This window comes from Corvus brachyrhynchos, unplaced genomic scaffold, assembly GCF_000691975.1.
Source record: "Corvus brachyrhynchos isolate BGI_N302 unplaced genomic scaffold, ASM69197v1 scaffold101, whole genome shotgun sequence".
Taxonomy (NCBI): domain Eukaryota; kingdom Metazoa; phylum Chordata; class Aves; order Passeriformes; family Corvidae; genus Corvus; species Corvus brachyrhynchos.
In genome coordinates, this window is record NW_008237239.1 from 3,692,189 (window position 1) to 3,716,835 (window position 24,647).

A 24,647-nucleotide genomic window follows, 5' to 3' on the forward strand; every position below is an offset into this window, starting at 1 on the left:
TATTGAATGACCTTGGGTATTCAATTTTAAGTAATTAACACTCAGTGTTATTCTTTCATATGCTGGGCTTTCAAGACAAAAGGCAAAAAAATCCATGTCTATACAGTCCACACACACTCCCACCTAAGTCACCTGAAGCGGTATCTGCTTCATTATCTCTTTGCCTTCAGCTTTCATGGCTAAACTAAAGCTCACTTGGCTTGCAATTTCACTGATAAATTCATCAACCAAAGCAAAGATATTTCCTCTCCCCAAAAGCCCATGAGAAAAAAAACATAGACAATAAAAATAAACTAACAAACAAACCCAACCCAAACCCGTCATTTTCTTACAAGAGGTGTTTACCTGAAATTTAATTATTCCCACTGCAAATCTCCTCCTGCGTCTGCAGGCGAGGAATCTCCGCACGTTTCTCTGGATTATGGCTGCTGCCTCATGCCTGTGATTCAGCCAGCCTCGAACCACACGTTGTAGTCGAATGAGTCTTTGATAATCTCTCAAAAATCTCTTTCGTTGCATTTTTGCTCGGAACCACCTCTGTTTAAAATGAAAGTACCTTCCTGTTTACTTAAAACCCTTCCCCTAAATTCCCTTTCCCCACCCTAAATGAGCACTGATAATAACTGAGTGTTTTAATGTGAGCTTTGACAGATACAGGTACTATAAACATCATCAGTCATGTGTAATCTCCATGACTCTGACTGGCCTTGGGTAGCTGAAATGCAAGACTGCAGAATGAAATCTTAACTAGGAGCCACTAGGGAAGCATTCTGAGGAGAGAAGGGTAGAGAAGGAAGGGTAGAGGAGGGGACAGATAGAATAGTTTTCAGTTGGAAGAGACCTACAATGATTATCCAGACCAACTGTCTGACCACTTCAGGGCTGACCAAAAAGATAAAATATGTAACTCTCCCAGTTTATACTTGTGTCCAGCATTACTATGTCCTAGGAATTTTATTTCTCTTGGCTGGCTTTTAAGAACCACCACTCCACTTTTCTCATTTCCCAGCTCTGTTTCTTCCCCTCTATAAACCAAGAAAGGAGACAGGTTACTGTGTGCCAAATGAGAGCAAAAAACACCCTTTTCCATCCATTCTCTCTTACCTTAAAGGGAAAATCTAACTTATGGGGAGAAATAACAATTTGTACGTATGGAGAAGTAGTAGGGCAAAGTTTGCCACGACATCCTTGACCAGAGAAGAGCTATTTCAGGGTTCCCATTTCAGCCTCTCCATTTACCCAGTGCTGACCCTCCCATACTGGAACTAAGCTAATGGTCAGTTTGGAGACCTGAAAACAATTTTTACAATTTGGTAGTGCTGCAATAGAGACCTGATTTTTGATCTTGTTTTTAGGTAATTAAAATCTGGTTATATTAAAATGCTGCAACGTACACAGACTCTGGTACCACTGGGAGATCAGAAACATCCAACCAAATAAATCACAGCATCCCAAGGGATTGCTCCTATAAGATGCTCTACATTTCACAAACCTTACAGGTTGTTGTGTCTGACCTTTTCTACCTCCAGTAGGATATAAAGAAATAGGCTAAAACAGCACTCGGATTCCTTTAGCAAGCTTGAGGGTCTGAAGGAAACAAACTTTCCCATCCATCCTCAGCTTTAAAATGCTTAAGCTGCCAAAGCTTTCTTAGCTGTGTATAAGCAGCATTATTTAATAAACCATAGAATTCATAATTTACCTTTTTCACATGTGAAGGAGCTACATTGTCTTAGCTCACAGAAAACAAATTAGACTACTATACAAAACCATGCAGCCTTAATCAGACCAACCTGTATTATAAGAACAGATGAGATCTGGATTTGTGCAAGTTTTAAGGTGAGGTGAATCCTGTAGGCCCTTTGAATTTTAACTGCAGAGATATGATGATATGCAGCTGCTGTAAAATAAAGAAGCCTCTTCTTTTGCTTCTGTTCTGAAATCTGTAGAAGGAAAACAAAACAAGGGACATCATTAATTTTCATACTCTGAGGTAGCTGGATGGCCACACAAAGAACATAGTACACAGCAATATACTACTAGATACTGGAAAAATCACCTCAGAATTAAGGAAGCTACCTACCTCCCTGCAGAACCAGGTCTCTAATCTAAATGATAACACAGAGAAGTGATTGTAAGCAACAACATCAATACATAGCAGAGAACAATTTCATTGTTAGCCTGTGTGTGAAGAAGCTAAGCCACAAAGATCTCAGAAGCTAAAACAACATCCAACAGTGAAAACCTACTTCAGCTCTAAAGGATTGTAAGAAAAGGCTCAGATTGTGTTTGATCTATTCTGACCTGCCCAATACTCAAAGCAGACAACAAGAACTTGATTTCAACACCAAGTAATCAAGTTTTCCTCTCCTTGCCAGTCAGAATTAATGGTAAGACAGCTCTAGAGATACTTTACATCCCAAGCACAGTTTTAATTTGAATTATACCAACCTTTTTCCTGACTAAATAACCCCGGATAAGTGCTTGCAGTTTAATGACAGTTCTTCTAGTCTCGTTGTATTTCTTAAATTGAAGCCTGCCTTCCTGCCAAGCCCGCAGATGTTTCTGGATAATTACAGCAGCAGCTTTTTGTTGAACAAATTTCCTTCTTGCCTTGAAACCTCTATATGCATTTTGGATCAGACATGCAGCCTGGTGCTTCTGAAAAAGATTTCAAAGAATGCATTGATAATTAAACTTTTGTTAATTCATGTCAGGATCAATGTACATTTATTTTTAGTTCTAGGTGTTTTTTTCCATCATAAGAACAAAAATGGAATGAGAAATACAAGTAAACTCCTACAGTACCAGTTTATATTAAATGGACTTGCACAGTTTGGAAGGTCTTTTCATTTACCTAAATGGGGTCAAAATATGGGCCTAATCTTTTGCAAGCAATAAAGTCAGCAGAAAATTTAGCATTTTATTTTGGTATTAGTATATAGAGGGGTAATTCAACAATTGGAACTGTTCAAAACCAAAAACCAACCCTGTTACTTAGAGCAAAAATGGACATTTAATATTTCGAAGATTGAAGAGCTTTGATTTGAACAGTCTTCTCTTTGGTCCCCACCTTTTCTATGCTTCTGCACATTGATGACAAAAATCAAATATATTAAATTTTTTTAAAATAACCATGGCATATTGAAGTGAAAACATACCTTTCTTAGAAGTCTCCTAGCCCTGTACTGCCTGTATGCCAACTGAATCTTAACTGCAGCACTCTTCATTGCCAGATACTGCTGCCGAACCATTCGCGCAGTGCGCGTCGCTCTCCAGACTCTTTGGATGGTAAGTGCACAGGACTTCATTTTCAAAAACCTAACATGGAAATGCATTTTTAAGTAAGAAAACAGTGATGGTTTATGAAATCATTTAGGTAGATATTGGAAAAGCAAAGCTGGTCTTGGAACACTAGAAAATGGGAATAGCCAGCAATGTTGGCAAAAGGACTGATTTTAAACAGAAGATGCTTCCTGTTTTTTCCATAGGAGGTATTGCCCTAACTTGCTGCCAAAGAAGGCTGGGGAGGGACACAGCAGCTTGAAAGGCATTGGACAGACTGACATACAACAGGTCCATAAATAGGATAACAACAGGAACAGGCAAGGAAGTTTAAAAAGCAGGGATGCTTAGGGAGGACCTTGCATCCCTGAACAGCATCCTCTGCTGCTACTGACATGGACACAGTTCATGACGTGAACTACCAGGCTGATCTCATAGCAAAATAAACATAAACCAGTTTAACAATTCCATTGTGGATTAAAATGAAATAGCTTTCCAACCTACAAGTTGTATGCTAGAATTTTAACAATATCCAGAACATTTTTCTTGCAAAACACAGAGAAGTGAAAAAAAGATCAAGGCTACTCTTTCTGAAGCCCAATAAGCAAAATTTAAATTAGCGAGGAAGCTTCCATTCCAGAAAAACAGTTAAATGTAATGAAAATCTTGTGCAAAAGAATAACCCCACCAGCTCCAACAGGGTTATACTCATGCATGTCACATGGATGCTGCAGGGGCAGAGCCTGAGAACCTAAAGAGTACAGTGCAGCGCTAAATAATTCTATAATAAAAGCTTTGAAAAGTAGAATGATTTCTCTCAGATTCAGTATTACCGAGTCTGCAGCTGTTGGGTTCTGAAGTGACTCTGAATAACAAGGGCAGCTCTGAGCACAGACGTGTATTCCTTTCGTGCCTTGTAACCTCGGAACCAGGCTTGGATGACTTGTGCTGCTCTCATTTTGCTAACCCACTGCCTGGCTTTATATCCTCTGTATGCTGCCTATTAGAGAAATAAAAATAAAACAAAAATAAATCAGAACTTTTAATGGAATGAACAAAATTAAAAGGAAAAATATCACATGAACAGGAACAACTTTTAGTATTTCTATCTCTAAAGTATTACAAATATTTAATTTCTCCCAACTAGACAACGTTTTCAAAAGCAAGTGAAACACATTCAGGGAAATACCACAAATGCCACTCTTTAATATTAATCTGCAAAACTAACTATATCGTGAAGAAATGAATACAAGAGAGATTAAAAATCCCAAACAAACACTCAATAAAAGCCACATGTATGATTACCTGAATGGTAATGGCAGCTTTTTTCATTTGATGGAATCTGTGTTGATCAATATTCCGCATCCGATGGGCTCTGTAGTGCTGCTGTATTAACATAGCAGAAAACTTGCACTGAAGGTATTTCTGTCTCTGAATAAATCCACGGAAAGATGCCTTCAAAGAAAAAGACAAACTTGGAATATTTCACTTCCATCATAACAGCTGGGAATGTTTGCATATTTCTACGTACAGCTATACTCCCTAGCTTGTTATGAAAACAACAATATAAAGAAGTATATTCCCAATTTCAAAATTCATTCTTTTTTTCTACCTTTTAAGGAAAGTAACTATATTTATATTGTTCAGGATGTGTAAGTTAAACATTCAGAAAATAACTAAGCAGCTGCCAATCCCCCCAAACAACGGAGGTGAAGAAAGCACACCTGATTTTTACCAGTTAAGCAGAGCATGTGGTCTCCAACAAGAAAGTAAAACCAACCTAAGAAATTCTCAAAGAATCCTAGAACGGTTTGTGTTGGAAGGGACTTTTAAAGATGGTCTAGTTGCAACTCATCCAACACGGACAGGGATGCCACCCATTAGACCAGACTGCTCAGGACCACAAATGAGAGATTATTTATTTCCCTTTCTTCCTTGATTTGGGGGAATTTCCCTCCTTAAATTCCTCTTCAAAATGTTAGTTAGGCACTTAGGTTAGTCTAGGGCCAATTAGTGAACCAAGGGGGATTAACATGATCGATTTACTCACACCTTCCTAAACACAAGTCCTAAAGAATGTAGCAATCGTGGTTTTTGCCAAGTATGTCACTTTATACCCACTACCAGTGCCCTCTCATACAATACACGAAGACAGCTTTCATTCATATTCCCATCAAAGAAAACATTCATTAAGCCACTAATATTCAGAGGCAAAATTCAGTTGTCTTAAAGAACGTTATTTCTGTGTACTGTGGTAGTAAGCTTTATATATCTGCCCTGTAATACACTTCAGAAACTGATTCTACTTTAGCTTCAAACTAAACTTGGTTTGCAAGAGCAGTAAATATCTTTAAAACACCTACAAATGAAAGCAAAAATACACCCAAATCCCAGTACTATTCATCCAAAAGTACCTGAAGTTTTATTGTGCTTTCTTTAATTTTGTGAAACCTCTTCCTTTCGATGTATCCTCTGACTGTGGCCTGCACAAGGATAATGTTCCTGCGGGTTTGTAAGTAAGTCATTCTTTGGTGCTTCACAGTCAGGTGGGAGCGGTAGTGCCGCTGCAGGACAACTGCTGCTCTTTTATAGCTCTTATACTGTGATTTACATTTCTGCATTAAGTAATAAGATTGTAATGTAACAGCTGCTGCTCTGAGTTGGATGTATTTTCTACGCTGTAGAGCCATCTGAAGAAAAGACTGAATCTTTCTTGCAGCTCGTAGCTGCCTTGCTGTTTTTCTTGCTTTCATAGCTCGGAAGGCAGACTGAATAACTACTATTGCTTGTCTTTGAGCCAAGTACTCTGCTCTCTGTGAACGAGCCCTGAGACACGATCTGTACCACCTCTGGACAGCAACTGCTGAGCTCTGGATCAGTGTATAGTGAGTCCTTGCTCTTTGGCACCGGAACATCGACTGGATCATTATTGCTGCTGCTTTCTTTGCAAGAAAGCGTCTCCTCTCCACGTGCATCCGTAGGAACGATTGAATGCGCCGTGCAGCAACATTGGCTTTATACAACTGCCTGGCTTTCCTAGCACGAAAAGCAGCTTGAAGGCAAACGACAGCCTTTCTTATTTCTGCATAGTTTCTCATGGCAGCTTCTCTTGCCATTTTGGCTCTGAACCTCTGCTGTGTGACTGTGACAGCCCAGCACAGCTGTTTGTAGTACCTACGTTGTACATACATGCGATAGCTGGACTGTATTACAACTGCTGAAACATGCAGGATTTTCAGTTCCTGCCGTGCCTTCATGCCTCTGTATGCTGCTTGAATAACAAGAACAGAACTCTTCATTATCAGATACTTCTTGCGTTGGTCCCTTCCTTTCAAATAGGATCGATAGCAGTTCTGAATAACCATAGCTGCATTTCTCATATTCTGATAGGCCCTTCTGTCCTTGAGCATTCTGTAGGCTGCCTGTATTGTACTGGCAGCTAAATGCATGTGCTCGAGACTCCTCCTCACCCTGACACCTCTGTACACAGCCTGGATGAGAATAGCAGCTTTTCGGAGAGACTGATATTCCAAAGCATGCTGCCTTGCCAGAGCCAAAGCTCGGTACCTTCTCTGAAAAACAAGAGTAGCTGCTTTAAGAGAGAGGTATCTCTGACGTTCTCTGAAGGCTTTAAAGTTTTTCTGAACCACAGTCGCAGCACGGTGCATTTCTCGCTGCTGTTTTCTTGCTCGCATGTCTCGAAAAGCCCTCTGGATACAAGTTGCTGCTTTCTTTAATGAAGTGTAATGCTGTACAGCAATTTTCCTGAGCCTATGGGCTCTGTACCTCCTCTGTATTAGCTGGGCTGCCCACTGAACTCTTCTGTAATGGCAGTACTGCCTATACATTCGGTAGTTTCTCTGTATTGTAAGTGCTGCCTCATGTTGTCTCTTCAAGAAGCATCTTGTTTTCATTCCTCTGTAGGCAGCCTGAAGAACTAAAACAGAATTGTACAGTTTTAAGTACTTTTCTCTCTCATGCTTCCCTTCCCTGTAAGCTCGATAACGTTGCTGTATGATTACTGAAGCAAGCCTGAGTGCTCGATAAGAAGCGTAAATTTTACGCATTCTTAACATTGCTTGAATAACTGTAGCAGCTTGATGCATTTTCTGCACTTTTTTTCTTACCACAAGTCCTCTATAAGCAGACTGTATGATAACAGCAGCATTAAGGAGAGAGAGATATTTTTGACGCTGAATTTTTCCTAGTTTTGTTGCTCTGTATTTTCTCTGAATTACAACAGCAGCTGACTTAATGGAAAGAAAATGTTTTCTTTCCAGAAATGTTCTAAACCTTCTTTGAATAATCACAGCCGATTCATTCATGGTTCTGATAAGTCTTCTTGTTTTCATACCACGGAATGCAGCCTGGATGCATAGTACAGCATTTTTCATAATTGTGTAGTTGTGAACTTGTGCATCTCTCTCCTTACAAGCACGGAACCACTGCTGAATCTGCCTTGTTGCAAGCAGCAATTTTCTGAAATCCCTCTGTTGTTTGTGCATCCGATAATAGGACTGGATTATTGCTGCTGACCGGTGCATAGTTTTTAAGTCTTGTCGGACTTTCATGCCTCTGCAAGCAGCCTGGAGGATAGTTACAGACTTCTTTAGTTCCAAGTACTTTTTGCGTTGTACTTTGCCTAAACAAAATGCTCTGTATTGCCTTTGAACTCTTATTGCTGCCATTCTCATTGTCCGATATTTTATGCTCATGCAATGCATCTTAAACATGGCTTGGATACAAACAGCTGCTTGGTGCATACAGCGAACCTGTCGCCTCACTCTTAAACCTCTGTAAATCGCCTGCACTTTAACTGTGGCTCTTTTTAAAGACAAATATCTCTGCCTTTGACACTTAGCAAGAATAACTGCACGGTAACGCCTTTGAATGGCTATAGTTGCAGATCTAAGTCTTTCATATTCCTTCTTGACCAGGTGAGATTTGAAGGCAGCTTGTATAGTTGTAGCAGCTTTGTTTAGTTTGTTCAGTTGTTTCCTCACAGTCATCCCACGGTAAGAAGATTGCAAGACTAACACAGCTGCCTTGGTTTTTAGATAAATTGCACGCTGGGTTTTTTTCATACAGTAGGCTCTGTAGTATTTCTGAATCACCAAAGTGGCTTGTCTCAGTTTCTTGTATTTTAGTTGATTTACGTGCATTCTGTAATAGGACTGAATGATTGCTGCAAGATGATGTTTCTTCTGAATCGTTTTTCTCACAGCTCTCCCCCTCCATAGTGCCTGAAGACGCACCGCAGCATTACGCAACTGGACGTATTCTTGCCGTTGTCTCTGGCCTAGAACCCTGGCTCTGTAATGCCTTTGGATGGTTAGCACAGCGTGGTTCACAAGCCTGAATTTCTTCACAGCCATGAATTTTCTGAAGGTAGACTGTATCCTAGCAGCAGCAACATGCTGTCTTTGAATCTGCTTCCGTACCTTCCAGCCACGAAAAGCTGCTTGTAAAGAAAGCACTGCTGCTCTTGTCATTAAGAAGGTCAGTCTTTGCCTCTTACCAGCCTTACAATTTCTGTACCACCTCTGAATCACGATGGAGGCCTGAACCATTGCCTTGTGTTTCACTCGTGCGGCATGAGCTCTAAAAGCAGTCTGAATTTTAACAGCAGCTCTGTATTCAAGTTTAAGCTTTTTGCGTGTTTTATAACCCCTGTAGGCTGCCTGTATGCACACTGCTGCTTTTCTAACTTGCAAGAACTCTTGCCTGTGACAGCGGGTCTTTTTGCAGGCACGGTAACGCTGTTGAATGACAATGGCAGCACTATAGATGCTTAAGTACCGTTGCCGGTCCCTTTTCATTCTGTAGCAGGCCTGAAGTAATACTGCAGCCTCCCTCAACCTTTGTATTTGTTTCCTGACAAGATAGCCTCGAACTAGAGCCTGAATTCTTATGCAACCTCCCTTCAATTTCCTAAAATCTTCTTTAAATTGAAGGGCATATCTCCCAGAGCGATACTTTCGCTGGACATAAAGCGTTGCTTTCCTCAGTGCACAGTACCACTTACGGACTTGCCTCATTTTTGCAAGAGCTTGAATCTTCACTGTGGCATCTCTCAACTTTCTAAATCTCTTCCGGGCCACGTAAGCACGGAAACTTGACTGAATTTTGATCACAGATCTCAACACGTGAGCATCTCTCCTGGCTTGCATCCCTCTGTAGGCAGACTGGAGAACAATGGCAGCCAGGCGCACTCTCCGGAAAGCAGCAGCTGCGTTTTTAGCGGCCACGTGTGCCCTATACCGGGTTTGAATTACAGAAGCAGCATTTTTAATCTCTTTGTATCTTTTTACTTGTTGGTATTTTCTCATGTGTGACTGCAACGTAGTAACAGATTTTTTTAATTGCAGAAATCTTTGTTTCTCTTGTTTCATTCTCCACATTGATTGAATAACACGCGCTGCTTTTGCTTGTCTGTACAGCTCTCGTGCCTTCATGCCTCTAAAAGCAGCTTGGAGGACTATCACTGCTGCACACTTTTGCAAATAAGACTCTCTCTCAGCCTTCCTCAGTTTATAAGCTCTGTAGTACCGCTGAATTGTCACTATTTTCACCCTGTGCTCCTGGTAAACACGTCTGGTCAGCTGACACCTGTACCAAGCCTGAATCTTGATAACATTTTGCTTAATATGTAGATACTGCTTCTGGTCTCTGTGCATCCTGTACCAAGACTGTATGACAAGGGCAGCCCTCCTTCTCTTAGCCAGTTTTGAAGATTGCCATTTTCGGAAATAACTCTGAATCACCAAAGCTGCTTTAATTTTCTGTTGAATTTTGTATTTCCTCCATCTTCTGAATGTAGACTGAATAGTAAGTGCTGAAGACTTTATGATTTCATATCTTTGCCGATCTATTTTTGCCAACTTAGTTGCACGCAGATGTCTCTGAATTGTAACAGTAGCCCAAACAATTCGTTTATATGCAGCAACAGACTTCACCATCCTTATCCTTGCTTGTACAAAAATAACACAGTGTCTTAGCTGTAAATATTTTTTCCTAGCAGAGTATCTCCTCCAATAAGCCTGCAGGTAAAAAAAGAAAAAATTTTGTATTTTCTTCATAGTATCTTGAGTTAAGCATGAGTCAGGACTGTCATCTTCAGACTTTATAAGATTTCTCATTCCTACTTATCAGAACCACAGAGTATTCAGAACTGGAAAGACCCACGAAGATCGAGTCCTACACTTGAGTGAATGGCCCATACCAGGATCAAACCCATGACTTTGGTGTTATTAGCACCATGCTCTAACCAACTGAGCTCATCTCTGGGTCTTAATCCCTAGGAAGGTAAATCCAGAAATCTATATTAAAAAAAACCAAAAAAGCAAAACCTAAATGTTTGTATCATTGCTTTTTTAAGCTTTCTAAATTCTAGGAAAAGGCTAAATTTACCCTGGCAACAACAGACTTCCTCTTAAACCACTTGATAAATCAGCAGTTCTTTAATATCTATTCTAAAAAGTCTCAGGAGTGCAGTATTTATCTTTGGGTAATGGTGGCTAAAGTATCTTGAAAAATTGAATAAATTGCCCAAACTACCATTGCCATGTCTGCCACTTAATATGCCCACTGCAGGTGACATAACACAAGGAGAGTAATTTTAATTTTTTTTAAAAGCTTCTTTAAGTAATGTTCAGCAGCTGCAAAGAAAACCAACACAGCCTGATCAGTCCTTATACTGACTATTTAAGGCCCCGTGTTTTAATGTTCATGGTATTCCAAAACATAGAAGGAAGGAATAATTGTTAATTTAATAGCACATTACCATCTTTCCCTGGAGAGAAAAACTTACTAAACCTCTCAAAAGCAGAGGAGGAAAAAAATAATAAAAAAAAAGTATTACATTTCATGGAAGCATTAATTGCTGCAAGCAGCACAAATGCTCCTCAGCAAGGCTATTTCTTAGAGGTTTCAGGGGGTTTCCTTGCCATATAATCTCACTTTAGGTTTTATTACCTGAAGGACTGTGGCAGATTTATTTCTGACTTGCTCCAGCCTTGCCTTTTTCAGATTGAAAAGAGTCATCCTGGCCAAGTATCCTCTCCAATGCTTCTGGATGAAAATGGCTGCATTCTCTTTCTTCAGGATGCGTTGGCGAGCCAAGAAGTTCATTGCAGATTTTTGAATTATCCGAGCAGCTCTGTCTCTTTCCTACCAAGAGAAAATTTCCATTGAACATTAGCTATGGAATTTTCACTCAAGTTTTTAATTTGAATAACTATCTAGAACAATTTCATAAAAATATAGTACATACGCACACATTGTAAGATTAATTAATAAAAATAATGCCTGCAATGTTTAAAGGGTTTTGGTTTTGATTCCTTCTCCCCCACCAGCATCTTTACTATTAGTTATTTCAAAAGAGTTGTAAAGGCAATGTTTTGTCAGCATTATTAATGTTGTGTAGATTTTATAAAGTAAAGTAACTGGAGATGAAAAATCCTAAATACAACCCCTGTCCCCTTCTACACCACAGAGTCTTAGAATATTTCACTTGAATTCTGTTCCAGCATCAAATAATATCTAACTTAGTAAAACACAGTGGTGGCATTTATGAACCTTAAGTGTGTCAGCTTTGAAACCCTCATAAGCTCTGGTATAAATACCAGAAAATCAAGATACAGAATATCAGAACTCATGAAATTCAATTCAAAAGACTGGTGAAGCTTAGCTCCTTAACAGAAATAGTAAATCCATGCAGAAGTTTAATTACTCCTCTCATCTTGTAGACATTGACAGGAATTAACTACTCCTTTTTGTTTTAAGGAAGCAGTGCAACTACTATATTTGAAACATTGGGAAAAGAGTTTAAGGGGTGACACAAAAAAACCCAGTAGCCTTTAAACACCTGTAATTACTTCAGGAGGCTAAAAGAAAAGCGAAATTTAGTAGATTACACCACCAAGAAGGCCACATATTTTGATGATAGAAATGGCACTCATTAGTTTAAATGCCAGTATTACTCCAAAAAACCTGTATTTTCCATTGAATTTATATTCTCTATTTTTTCCTTAATGCAGAACCTATGAATATTGCACAAGCAAAGAGTACCTGAGAGCGTTTCAGTTCCCTTTTCAGCCTGTAGTTCCTCCAAGCGACCTGAATTAATCGCGCAGCTCGAGTTTCTTGCCGAAGATCGAGAAGCCGTGAACACAGAAATGACAGGTAGGTGATAACAACCTACAGAAACACAGAACACAGCAGGGTAAGGGCTGTTCAAAAGAGCAGGACACATTCACAGTAGGGCAGAACGTGTTTATATAGACTCCAAAGGCATTTTACCTTCTCATCAGGAATTGTATTTGACATGTCCGCGTGATGAATCATTGCTGGTATCCCACCTAGGTCAGAAACTGCAGCATTGATCAGCTGGAAGTTTTGCTTTTCATTGTCCAAGAGTTCCTTGTATAGGACTGAGGGAGTTACAGCTTTGTAAAGACAAAACATTAATCAAATCAAATTGTGCATAAAAGAAATAGGTCTAACATGAACTTCTGTTCATCAAATAACTCACTTTGATCAAACAGTTCTTCCACAACATTTAGAGAAGTGTCAGACTCAGATGAGGAGGAGGAGTTTAGTCCCACTGTAACAGTTCTCGAGCATTCTACAGTTTGAGTTGTCCGTTGGCACACAGCTTCCAAAGGCACGTAACAGGGGTGATAGTGATGAATCAAATGGCATAATACTCTGCCATCTGAGAAACACACAGTGAAATTTTCCACCTGTTAAATAAAATAAAATACAAATTCCTTGAATTTTTCTTACTAGTTAATAGGTATAAACTGGATATTAATTTCTTCTCTTGTACCTTTAAATGTGACCAAGTGCAAATTATTTTTTAACAAAAAAAAAAAAAAAAAAAAAAAAAAGCTAAAATCTAAAAATGCAAACACTGCTATTGCTTCCTTTGAACATTTACTGTAAAGTGACATACAGCTGTGACAATCCAGAAACCAAAAACGTGTCAGTACAGTGAACCTACAAGGGAACCAATCTTTCAACAGCAGGATCCCAAGTAAACTTCTACAGATACCTTTACATTAGGTTTTCAATGAAGAAATAAGTTCTGAATTTGCATCAGTGCTAAGTGCTCTGTTTTACCCTTCAGAAAGGCTAGCAGCTGCGACAGTACTCTGACCAGAGTCAGGTCTCTGACCAGGGCTTCCCTTCTTGGAATGAGCAAACATATTCCTTCTAAACAAACATCTCTGAGGAGATGAACTGACCTTAGCCCAAATGTTAGTTTAATTCTCATAGTTCTTATAAACACTGAAAATTCTAGGCACAAATACTTTTAAAATGAAGGCTCATTAGAAGTCCACAGACAATTCCCATTCCAGCAAATATGTTCTATTTTTGAAAAGCATTTTTATCCACAAGGCTAACTGGAAGAGGAAATTTTTTTGGTCTGATTTTTTTTTTAAAAGAGAGCTGCAGCTAAACTCACAGAGTGATGGCTATTTCAAAACAGATTAAACAAAGTCCAGAAGGATATTTACAAATAATTACCATTTACTTCTACTGCATATTTGATAGTTTGAAGAACTCTGCTCTGTAAAGAATTACGACAGCACAGGGTGTATTTGTTGAAGTGTACACAAAACTATTTACCTTGATATTGTAAAATCCACAAACAGCATTAACCCATGCCATCAGCAGCTTCACATTTTCACTGTAACTCTGAGATGAGAAGTTACTACTGTCTTCCTGTACTCTAAAACCAGTTGCAAGAGTCTTGATGGCACCTAATCGTGCTTTTCTCCTGTGTGTGTTCTTCAAAAACTCAATTTCTTCTTTTAACTGTTCCACATTCAGAAAAACATCCACCTGTTAGGAATAAAAACAAAAAATTGATGTGTTAACAGTCTGACATGCCAGGCATTACAGCCACTGAATGCAGAGCTTTAAATGTGGCATTTTTAAAGAGAAACTATGCTCACTTTAGCAGTACCTGCCACACAATCAGTAGTAGATAATCTGGATTTGCCAGCATAGATGGCAGATAAAAAACCTTAAATCTACCCTTCCCACAGTTCTGTGTAAAACAGTTACTGCATTAGTTAATAGTTGGGAGAAACAGGGAAATCCCCCAAAACAGCCCATGTAATTTCAACATGCTCTCAGAGGAAACAACTGGAGTCCTGCCTGAATTTCCACTGAGCCCATGTACCAATCCTCCTCTTTTAAGGGATTCCAAAAGGACTTGAGCTGGTGTTGTGATGGAAGAAGATTTGGAGAACAAGCAGCATATCCACAGTGTTTGGATAAAGCCACTACTCACTGAAATTATTTCTCTAATCAAAAGCAATGCAACTGTGACACACGCATCAGAAGAACTAACTGAAGGAAGTTAACTTAATAGTTACTTAATAGTGTAACAGTATTTAAGAAAAAAAATAACTACATTAGATTTTTATTATATTGTTCTACCTTAGTGATAGTTCTGTAGCTAAAGTCTTTAATATTCTTGCTTTACATATACTTAATTGCACTTACATTCCTGACTACCTAGTGGTGAAATTCCACCTTAACTTATTTTGTTTTGCCTTTCATGCATCATGTTCCTTCCAACTGGACTTGTCAGTTGGACATAGTTGGACATTTATTTTTAAAATATCCTGTGACTCAACTCTTAAAACAGTCTTAAGAAAGTTACTTTAACTTCCTCTACTAACTTTTGAAATGTCATTGTAGTAATGCCTAAGAAATCTTCATTCTTATTTCAAGAACATTTCATCAAATTGACTGTTTCAGATAAAAGGAAGAAAAAGTAGAAGAGCTATAGCTTCAGAATTACTCTGTAACTGTTTATCAGTGTAACCTCAAAATGTCCTTTTAGTAAGAGTCCACCTGTAGTTTGAGATCAACATTATTTTCAAGTACCAATTCTGCTACTATACAGCATAAACTCAGAAGTTCAGTGTTTTCCAAAAACGTGAATGAATGTGTAAGAAAAAACACAGTTAAAACATTATCCAAGCTGTATCGTTAGGGAACAATTCACAGTTTAGTAATGTTTACATGGAACTTTAAATGTGCAAAGCAAATAACTTCAGTCTAAAATTTGATTAGCAGAGGCTTTCACAGACATCAAATATTCCTGAAAAGACTGGTGTTTTCATTATTCCTCCGTTGTAACTAGCAAAAACCAAACAAAATAAGCAATTGAATAGTACCTGGAAGGCAAAGACAATTTTCCACAGCAGTGCTAATGTTCGTTCCCTGTGTCTATCCACGATATCCCTGGAGTCAATTGAAGCACCTATCAAATAAAACACGGGATTAAAATGTGCACCAGTTTTCTGATGCACTTAGAATAAGCCTGATTTCTAGGCCTTACCACTTTCATCCTTCAAGTGCACTCCTCGCTCTTTAAGGACATTAAGAACTATATCAACATTATGCATCTTCTGTAGCCGACTTATTGCAGGAACTCTCAGTTGTTTTGAAAGACTCCAATTTTTGGTCAGAAGCTCCACTGTTCTCCTAACAAAGGTAATTGCATGGTTTAATGCCTCTGATGAGCTCACATTAAGTATTACATAAAAGAAAATAAGTATTTCAATAGAATTCTGTATCAACGCACACAAGACGAATGCCACATTGTAAGTCCACAGCCAGGTTTGTAACAGCAAAATCAAATTCATCAAGTGGAGTTTGAATATGACTGACAGGTAGTCCTAAGTAACCCAGGTGGCGGGAAAGGTCACCTTCACCACTCAGGAAGTCCCGGGAAAACGCAAGCAAAAGGTCTTTGCTAGCCTAAAATTGAAAAAACAAATAAAATCTTAACATTACAATATTTGTCAAGCAGAATACAATTTTCATCCCTTGTACCTCCCAAATTACATTTCATATTTACTTCTCTAATTCTTAAAATTATGTATCTTTTAAAAAATTATTTTTAGTAAGTCACGCAGCTTTAACTTTTGTCAGATTAAAAACAATGAAAAATTACTACACTGAGTCTTAGGACAATACTGGAGAGAGACATCAAATCACAGCTTTCACCTTGAACTCTGCATCCTTACAAAAGAGGCAGGGGTCATGGTCAATCATTCTGGAACGTTTGGCACAATCCAGAAAGCAAACCAACAACAACCATTTTTTCAGTGTGAACTTTGACAAAGCTTCTTCATGACCTAGAATGATAGAACTCAGTAAGTGATAGTTAAAAAATTAAGTGCTACAAATAAGTTGGTTTTGGAAGTAATCATTACCTTCCCGGTAAAGGTGAGGTACAGTGGGATGTCTGTATTCAGCTGCAATGTCAGGGTTCCAAAGCAAGCGATTAAGGATAAATATTGCTAAACCCATAACATCACTATTACTCTCCAAAGCTATCAGTTCTCCATAAATAGTCTAATATGAAAGAAGGGGAAAAAAAATGCAGAAGTGTTAAAAATTACCTTAAACACTATGGGATTTTTTAAAATATATACAGTTTTGAATTTCTAAAATAATAAATGGCAATTGGTCTCTAAAACTCAAAGAGTTTTCAACTAAGTCACTAAAAGGTAAAGCCAAAGGAAATTACAGAAGATCTAATCTCATTTCAAAACATGTATGATCATCTGAGAAATCAATCAGGAACTTCTTTAAGACAGCCGCATTCTTCTCCAGTTTAGTAAAGTGAAACTGATAGGTAAATGCTTTTGTATTATTGGTCAGGGAATTAACTTCCAATTTCCTTCATTAAATATTTTCCTTCTTAATAAGGTAATCATTTTTTTAAAGCAAGTACATTGGAACAATTTTAAAGATAGTCATCATGGTAGAACTGAATTGAACCTACCTGAATTAGTATGGCAGAAAATACAAAGAAACGCAAAACAACCTCTACCAAAAAAATTGCTAAATGTCCTTTAAACTTACAGATTATAGACTATACACAGTGCACTTACCTCCAGACCTATACGCAGCCATAAAGGGTTGTAAGATAAAAGCCAATTAAGGACTTTCTGCCTTTCTCCTGCAAGAGAGCATCTTTTAATATTAGATCCAGCAAACATTTCATATTGATGCAAAAGTTTCTATTAACCAATTTTAGATTCAGCAAACCGAGGGTGTGAATAATCCTTTCCATACTTACAAGGGGACAGAATGCCAGGTTTCAGACCTCTTACCTATGTCTTTCCAGAGGTGCCTGTCCCTCCGGACCAGCAGGCGCCTGCTTTCGATCTCCACCTCGAGTCTCTGGATGGCTTTAACCATGGCTTCGGAGGTGAACAGGCGGCAGGCCTCGCGCCGCAGCTTATTCAGCTTACGGCGAGCTGTGTACGCTTTTAGAGACGCCTCATCTTTCGTGGGGGCCTTAGGAAGGCTCATCTTGTGATGGTTCTCTTCTCCCAAGATAAGAGCAGCTGCGTTTACTGTTTAAACACACACAAAAAGCAGGCATTTACATCTCAAATAAAGGTAGCTTTGCACACCTCATTTATTTTTTCCCCTCTCTAAGCTGACAGTTCGTTATTTTCATTCTAACTAATGATTTGTCCTTCAGGAAGTTTGTCAGCTGTTGCACTAAACATATGTTGTCAAGTACAAGAATACTAGTCAAGTATTAAATATAAGAACACTTATTTCGTAAGTGAGCAGTACTAGGAATTCAGTTTTAAGTCTAATGGTTCCATCTTCAGTTTTTTCAAATGAAGCTAAAGATAGAGGAAAAAGTAAGTTTTCCTTTTAGTAAAGTGCCAGCTATAATGTTTTCCAGCAGGTGGGGATTCCCCACTCTACACCCACTGAGCAGTGCTACAGCCACACATTCCAGTGCATTCTGGTTGCAGAGCACGCTCCTCATGCTGGGGGCGTGGTGCGCTGTGCTTGCCATGAGCAAGTGAGCTATCCACACATATCAGAAGGGGAAAAATATGACAACATGACCCTGAAAAGGTTTATGGTTAAATGAGTACTACTACTCATTAGTGTTTAACAAATATATAATATAATGCTTAAAAAAATGAGAAGACAAAATTCTTGTACTCTTACCTTGTGAGGTATTTGTTTTTACATTGAAGTCATCTGGGGTAAGTACAAAATTTAACCACCAGGTGAAACCTCGTTGCTGCTTCTCCTTCCAGCGTTCATCATAAAACATGTTTTTAGCAGCAAAAGGCATTGGGTGCCTAGGGATGACTTAAAAAAAAAATCAAAACAAAACAACAAAAACTTAAGCCTTTGCAATTCTCGAAATGTTTGATAACCCATATAATGTTTCATTGTGGAAACGATTAATGTTTGAGATTCCATTTAGCACTATAGCCAAAAAAGCAGATTATTAAAATCATCAGTGACTTGCGGATCAGGGACTATTAAATTAATTTCAGCCACAAAATATGGACTAAGCTGTTACAGCACTAGAACTAAGACAAGATATCTAGAACTCAAGCCATTGCAGTGGGGCAAACCCAAGCTGAACTGGATTACATCCAGGAAGAACTATCTTATAGATGCATTTTTCAGAGCAGATCAACTCAGTATTCTTAACTCTGCAAAAGTTTTATCTTGTTGGGAAGAAATTTTCTCTTCTGAGGTATTCTGTTGTTGCCTTAAAATGTTATCAGATATGGAAAAGGTATTTAACTGATAACCATCAGTAAACTGGGAGCGTAACTGTAATGTAGCTTTCACACTTCCAGGCCAGTCTGGAAGAAAGCAATATTTACTCTCAGCTGACCATGTGTTGCAACCAATTTTCTTATAAGTTGTCAAAACAGATCACAAAAGGTTACATATATTGTTCTACTAGGTATTGATTCATTTTAGGTACTATCTTCTATTTCCTCTCAGTTCTAACCAGTTAGGTCTTACCTGACACCAGCAGTACAATTGTGACATTCTGTTCAGTGTTTTACTAAACACCCGGAGTCTGCCTACCTGTTTTCAGTGGTTTCACAAATGTCAGGTGCGACTGGGCCAATCCAGGGACAGGTTTACTAATTCTCTTGGTAGTTTTAGATGCCTTCTGAAGTGAAGAACCTACCAGCATTAACACATAAATATCAACAGGAAATATGTCAGTGAAAGTTAATGCATTAAAGTTCCTATCACTTCTAAAGCACAGAACTAGAGTAATTCCCCATGAACCATTCAAAATACCAACAGGAGCTTCCTGTTGATGGAAAGTTACAGAAACCATGTTGGCTACAACTAAAGGGGAAGAATGTTCAAGAGCAAATAACTGCTCTTGTACATCACAGTTCTTCCATAACCCTAAGGAAATGCAGCATTTGAATTTCATTATATGGCTAGAAACACTAGGCTAATTTGTACAAACTTTCATTAGAACATGCAACAGGGTGTATTCTATAAACATTTGGGGTAAGAGTTATGAATTTTAGGGCTTTATTCACTCCTTCCCACAGTTAGACAGCTTACTACATTGGTATTCAATTCAGAGCAGCCTGACTTGTGTTAGTTTGTGCACCAAGGCACTAGTTAATAAGTATTATCCAATGCACAGATACAGGATTTAAATAAAACACAAGGAAAAACGCAGATCCAGGCTTTCTCAACATGGTGCAACAAAGCCTTTTAGCACAATCATACTTTCACATTAATGCCAAATGAAGGATAAAAATATATTCTGTTGCAGAAGAAGTACAGTTGCTGCCTGACAAGATGGTACTTCAGAAATAAAAAATATTGATGATTTGAAAAGGCGAGGAAAGAAGATGTGTGGATGCAGGGAACTACAGACTGGTGAGTCCCACTTCTGTGCCCGGGAATATCGTGGAATGGATCCTCATGGAAGTGATGTTAAAGCACATGTAAGACAAGGAGATGATTCAAGACAGTCAGCATGGCTTTACTTAGGACAAATTGTGCCTGACCAGTCTGGTGGCCTTCTGTGGCTGACACTGTCAACAAGGGAAACTGACTCATGTAATCTACCTAGAGTTCTGTAAGGCCTTCCACACAGACCCACGTGGTATCCTTGTCTCCACATTGGAGAAATATGGATTTGGAGGGTGCACCACTGGATAAAGAATTAGATCCATGGCTGTATAACCAGATGGAGGTTAGTGATGAATGGTGTCCCTCAGGGATCTGTCTTGGGACTGGTGCTCTTTAATACCTTTATCAATGACACAGAGACAGAGATCGAGCGCACTCTTGGCACATCTGCAGGTGACACAAAGCTGAACTGCAGGTGCCACAACAGACTGGGAAAAGAAATCAGAGAGAGTAGTCCTGCAGAGAAGGACTTAGGGGTTCTGGTGGATGATAAGCTGGACATGAGCCCACAGCGTGCACTCAGAGCCCAGAACGCCAAACGGATCTTGGGCTGCGTCAAAAGAGGGGTGGCCAGAGGTCATGGGAGGAGATTGTTCCCCTCTACTCTGCCCTTGTCCAGCTCATCTATCTTTATCCTAATGGATTAATAACCTGGTAGATAACACACCTTTTCCTGCTGCATATCAACACTTTCAGCACGTGATTCTTTTGCAGACCACCTTAAAAAGCCTGACATTGAAGTGCATTACTGAAAGCCCCAAATCAAATCCAGATCGCAGAACAGATCATTAAACTGAAGAAAGCAGCATGTGCTATTTTGATCTAAAAGCCATGATGAATTTTTCCTGTTAGTTAAATTTTGCAAATTAAATGCATCTTTAAGTTACAGACCCTCATTCTTTTCACATTCCAGAGCATATTGGGGATTGGAAGAGTTAGAAAACCCAAAATAAACTGAAATGCAAGCCATCAGCTTTTTCTGATCTTCAAGCAACAAAGTATTGGCAAACAATAAGGCAGAGAGATCTACACAAGGCTGACAACAAGGTAAACAGACAGTAAAAAGGAGGAGACTGAAAAAGACTTAGGAACTTCTTCACTAGAAGGGTGGTTAGGAATTATCACAGGCTGCCCAGGAAAGTGGTGGAATCACCACCCCGAAAGTGTTGAAAAGGTGCATGGATGTGGCACCTGGGGTGATGGTTTAGTGGTGAACATGGTGGTGCCAGGCTAATGGTTGGACTCAATGCTTCAAGAGGTTTTTTCCAACCTTCATGATTCGACATTTGAAAATATATGACAACAGCAATGGAGTCAAACAATCACAGTGGTAAATGTACATGTGACAAATCTTGTGCAGTAAGTTTCCAGAAAATTTGAATTACGTAAGAAGGGCTCTGCTCAAGAGCTTTTATATACTTTCCCTATTATTGCCATTAACAAATTTACACAGGAATAAAGTAAATTTGAAGCCAATTACATAACCAAAACTCTGACCTACCATTCAATTTTTTAAAACGCATATTGCAAAGGCTCACATTTGAGAGATATGAAATATTGCTGACTGTTCCTGGACAGTTCAGTTTGCTATACACATTTCCTAATCAAAGGCATCTTTTAGAAAATGGTAAATGAAGGAAACACTTCTCACCAGCTTTCTTTCTCTGCCCCGCTCTCTCTCCATTCGTGGGTTTGAAAGCTGATGGTCGTCTGATCGTACGGGTTTGATTGTCCGTGCTAGAGGTCAGAGCTCTTTTTCTTTCCACTTCTTCCACATGCACTGGAGCTGCAACTCTACTATTTCCTAAACACGTTTCACTTTTCCTCTTACGACATGAAGAAGTTGATCCAGTAGGAGATGAATTTACTTTGTCATTGTGACACTTATTTTCAGATGAAATTGCACCTGTAACTGGCAGGTGTTTTGAGGTTTCTGCTTCGGTATGTATAGGCACCACACTAGCACATCCTATTATTGCTTTATTGAGGCATTTTTTAGATTTTGGCTGGCGGGTTTCCACTCTTGTTTCTTCAGTAGCACCAGGCTTACTTTTTATGACAGTGGCAGAAAGAATTGGACGCTTTTTTGTTTGCTCTCTCTGAGAAAGACTGTCAGTCTGAAGCTCCTCTGCAGAAGGAAAACTGCAGTGATCTTCCTGGGGTTTATCATAATGAAGCGCCTGTGATTTTACACAATGTAACTCAAAGACTTCATTTAAGTTGTGTTCTACGTGAACTTGAGTTTCTGTCTCTACACCTCCATCTTTTTTCCATTTTGAGGGTAGAAATCTCTTAACAACGTAAGTCTCTGTGGTGGACGATATTAATGCTGCCTCAGGTTTAGGAGTCTGTGACTGTTTATCTGACAAATTGTCCTTCACAAATTGATCAGGTGACAGGACTGGAAAAGACTGTTCTGTTACATCTATATCCACTTGATAATTGTCATTTACAAAAGCATCTGGACTTAAAATTCTCCTTGAACTTAAAACAGGTGCAGAGGCTGAGTGCTCCGGAGTGGAAACTGGTGAGAGCGTAAAATTAAGAACTCCTCCATCATTTGAAATTGGCAGTTGTGCTAATCCAGCAGAACTGGAGGCACTTTCAGATTGTGATTGATTGCGCTCAGTAACACATTTATTGATGTTACAGCTGTCTATCTCAGGCAACAACTCCTCATTTCCAGAGGCAGCAATATCCCCAAATGCAGTAGACCTTCTCAAGGCAAGTGGTGTGTGAACAGTATTGCCATGTTCCTCTGCCACTCGTGCAATAGGAGATGGAGGCAGCTGATTTTCTGTGCCAGCAAGAGGGTCGCTTCCTTGGGATATATTATTCTGCACCGTGTTCTGATTCTCACGTGACTGAAGTGGACTTCTAAGTCTATCTGCCTTCCGAGAAACTCGAAATGTTTTATTAACAGTTTTAATTTCCAGAGTGTTCTTAGCTTTTATTGCAGATGTTCCTGAAGAGTTTTTCTTTTTTAATGTTTCCCAAAGACTCTTCTGAAAAAGAACCGTAAATAAAAGTTAGTGTGCTGGCTTTCTAAATTCTTCTACATGTAAAAGTGAACATTACTAGCATACTCATTCAAAGTTTAAAAAGGCTATAAAAAGAACACCTAATCAAAAATAATTCACTATACGTTATTTGAAGGCTTGACAACCATTTATTTGGTCATGTTTTAGTTTTATTCTTTAAGCTGTAGTGTATCAGTACCTACTTTCCAACCCAGCCAAAAAAAGTTGAGGACAATGGGCATTTCCACAGCATCATTTATCACTGAGTTTTGCAATAATGAAACAGAGTTTTCTAGTAATAAAAAACAATATTTGCATCAGCCATGCCAAAGTAACAGAATTAAGACACAAACACACACACACCTTTTTCTTCGGGGGCTGCTCAGCAGCACCAAGGAGCACAGCTTGATGTTTTACAACGTCATTAACAACAAAAGTCACCAGTTCTCTGATTTTTCCTTCTTCTAATGGTGTCCATGTGATAGAAACAAAGATTCTTTGTCCTGCCTATTGGAGAAAAAGAAATATTTAATATCTAGCATTTAGGTACACTTTTGTAACATTGAAGATGAAGTAATTAATCAAACCAGGAGCAGTATATAGAAGTAATATACATTCCAACAACATGAAATGACAAAAAATTGTTAAATGTTTAAATGTCAGTTTTCCCTCTCTGATACATAAATTTAAGTGACCCCTATCAAAAATGTTGTCTTACTAAAAGGACATATACCTCTTTATCAAACTATAGTGGAAAACAAGAAAAAATACATATAAATATGACACATACCAGAAAGGAGAAGGTTTGAGTAAAGGTGAGTAGAAGAAATTACATAATTTTTTGCACATATTAATCTTATAAATCCTCTACAGTAATTTTGAGAGAATTATAGTGGGACTAATAATCAGAGGTTGATTTTTAGGACCTTAGCTGACTCTAAACACAAGTGTCAATTTTTTCAGTTAAATGACATGCTAACATGAGATTTGACATAGAAGTTCTTTGAAAAAAAGGGAAGATACTGCAAATGATCAAGGAAGGCATTAAACTTTCTATTCTTTAATTCCTACAGGAACATGTTATTCCAAGATTTCGAAGTGGGACTCCAGCCTGGTTTTATAAGCCCATTGTTGCAAATCTCCAGAGTGTTTCGTTCTCTCTCACAAACGCTCTGGACAGTCTAGATAATCATAGATGTTTGTTCATCTAAACTATTCTTTTAAAAACTGGCATTGATTGGACTAGCCACAGTTTGCATTTCCTTAGGTGTCATAAATGTTTAGTCCTATTTTAAGCATGCTTTGCTCTCTATTGTGTCACTAACTAACGTGCAGAACAGCGAACTGGTATCCTCTCCCCTCAGCCTTTTTCCTACACATAAGTCCTGACACTTTTTGACAGGTCTCCGTCTTTAAAACATTCCCAAAGAACAATCCATTTCATTTCAATTTTTGCTCCTCGCTGCAAACACCTGCTTGAGTCAGGTTGTGGCGCCTTCGCGGCCTCGACAGCCCCTGGCCCGAGGGACCCGACCCCGCCACCCCCGGCTGCAGCCGCCGCCCTTCAGGGGAACCGGCAGA

General features: G+C 38.9%; 1 protein-coding gene across 1 annotated transcript in view; it reads right to left on the reverse strand.

Moving 5' to 3' along the window:
* ASPM (abnormal spindle microtubule assembly) overlaps positions 1-24,647 on the reverse strand; it is a 29,821-nt gene that overhangs the window by 2,453 nt on the left and 2,721 nt on the right. The window contains exons 2-24 of the mRNA XM_017729583.1: positions 23,430-23,573; positions 21,698-23,051; positions 19,186-19,287; positions 18,298-18,444; positions 17,433-17,678; positions 17,211-17,278; positions 16,527-16,668; positions 16,318-16,448; positions 15,893-16,068; positions 15,647-15,792; positions 15,483-15,568; positions 13,918-14,133; positions 12,818-13,028; positions 12,586-12,731; positions 12,355-12,483; positions 11,260-11,454; positions 5,700-10,325; positions 4,591-4,740; positions 4,119-4,285; positions 3,162-3,321; positions 2,452-2,661; positions 1,794-1,943; positions 346-537 (exon numbers count right to left, since the gene is read on the reverse strand). Of these exons, the coding sequence (XP_017585072.1) occupies positions 346-537; positions 1,794-1,943; positions 2,452-2,661; positions 3,162-3,321; positions 4,119-4,285; positions 4,591-4,740; positions 5,700-10,325; positions 11,260-11,454; positions 12,355-12,483; positions 12,586-12,731; positions 12,818-13,028; positions 13,918-14,133; positions 15,483-15,568; positions 15,647-15,792; positions 15,893-16,068; positions 16,318-16,448; positions 16,527-16,668; positions 17,211-17,278; positions 17,433-17,678; positions 18,298-18,444; positions 19,186-19,287; positions 21,698-23,051; positions 23,430-23,573 (9,294 nt within the window). The remainder of the gene's footprint in view (positions 1-345; positions 538-1,793; positions 1,944-2,451; positions 2,662-3,161; positions 3,322-4,118; positions 4,286-4,590; positions 4,741-5,699; positions 10,326-11,259; positions 11,455-12,354; positions 12,484-12,585; positions 12,732-12,817; positions 13,029-13,917; positions 14,134-15,482; positions 15,569-15,646; positions 15,793-15,892; positions 16,069-16,317; positions 16,449-16,526; positions 16,669-17,210; positions 17,279-17,432; positions 17,679-18,297; positions 18,445-19,185; positions 19,288-21,697; positions 23,052-23,429; positions 23,574-24,647) is intronic.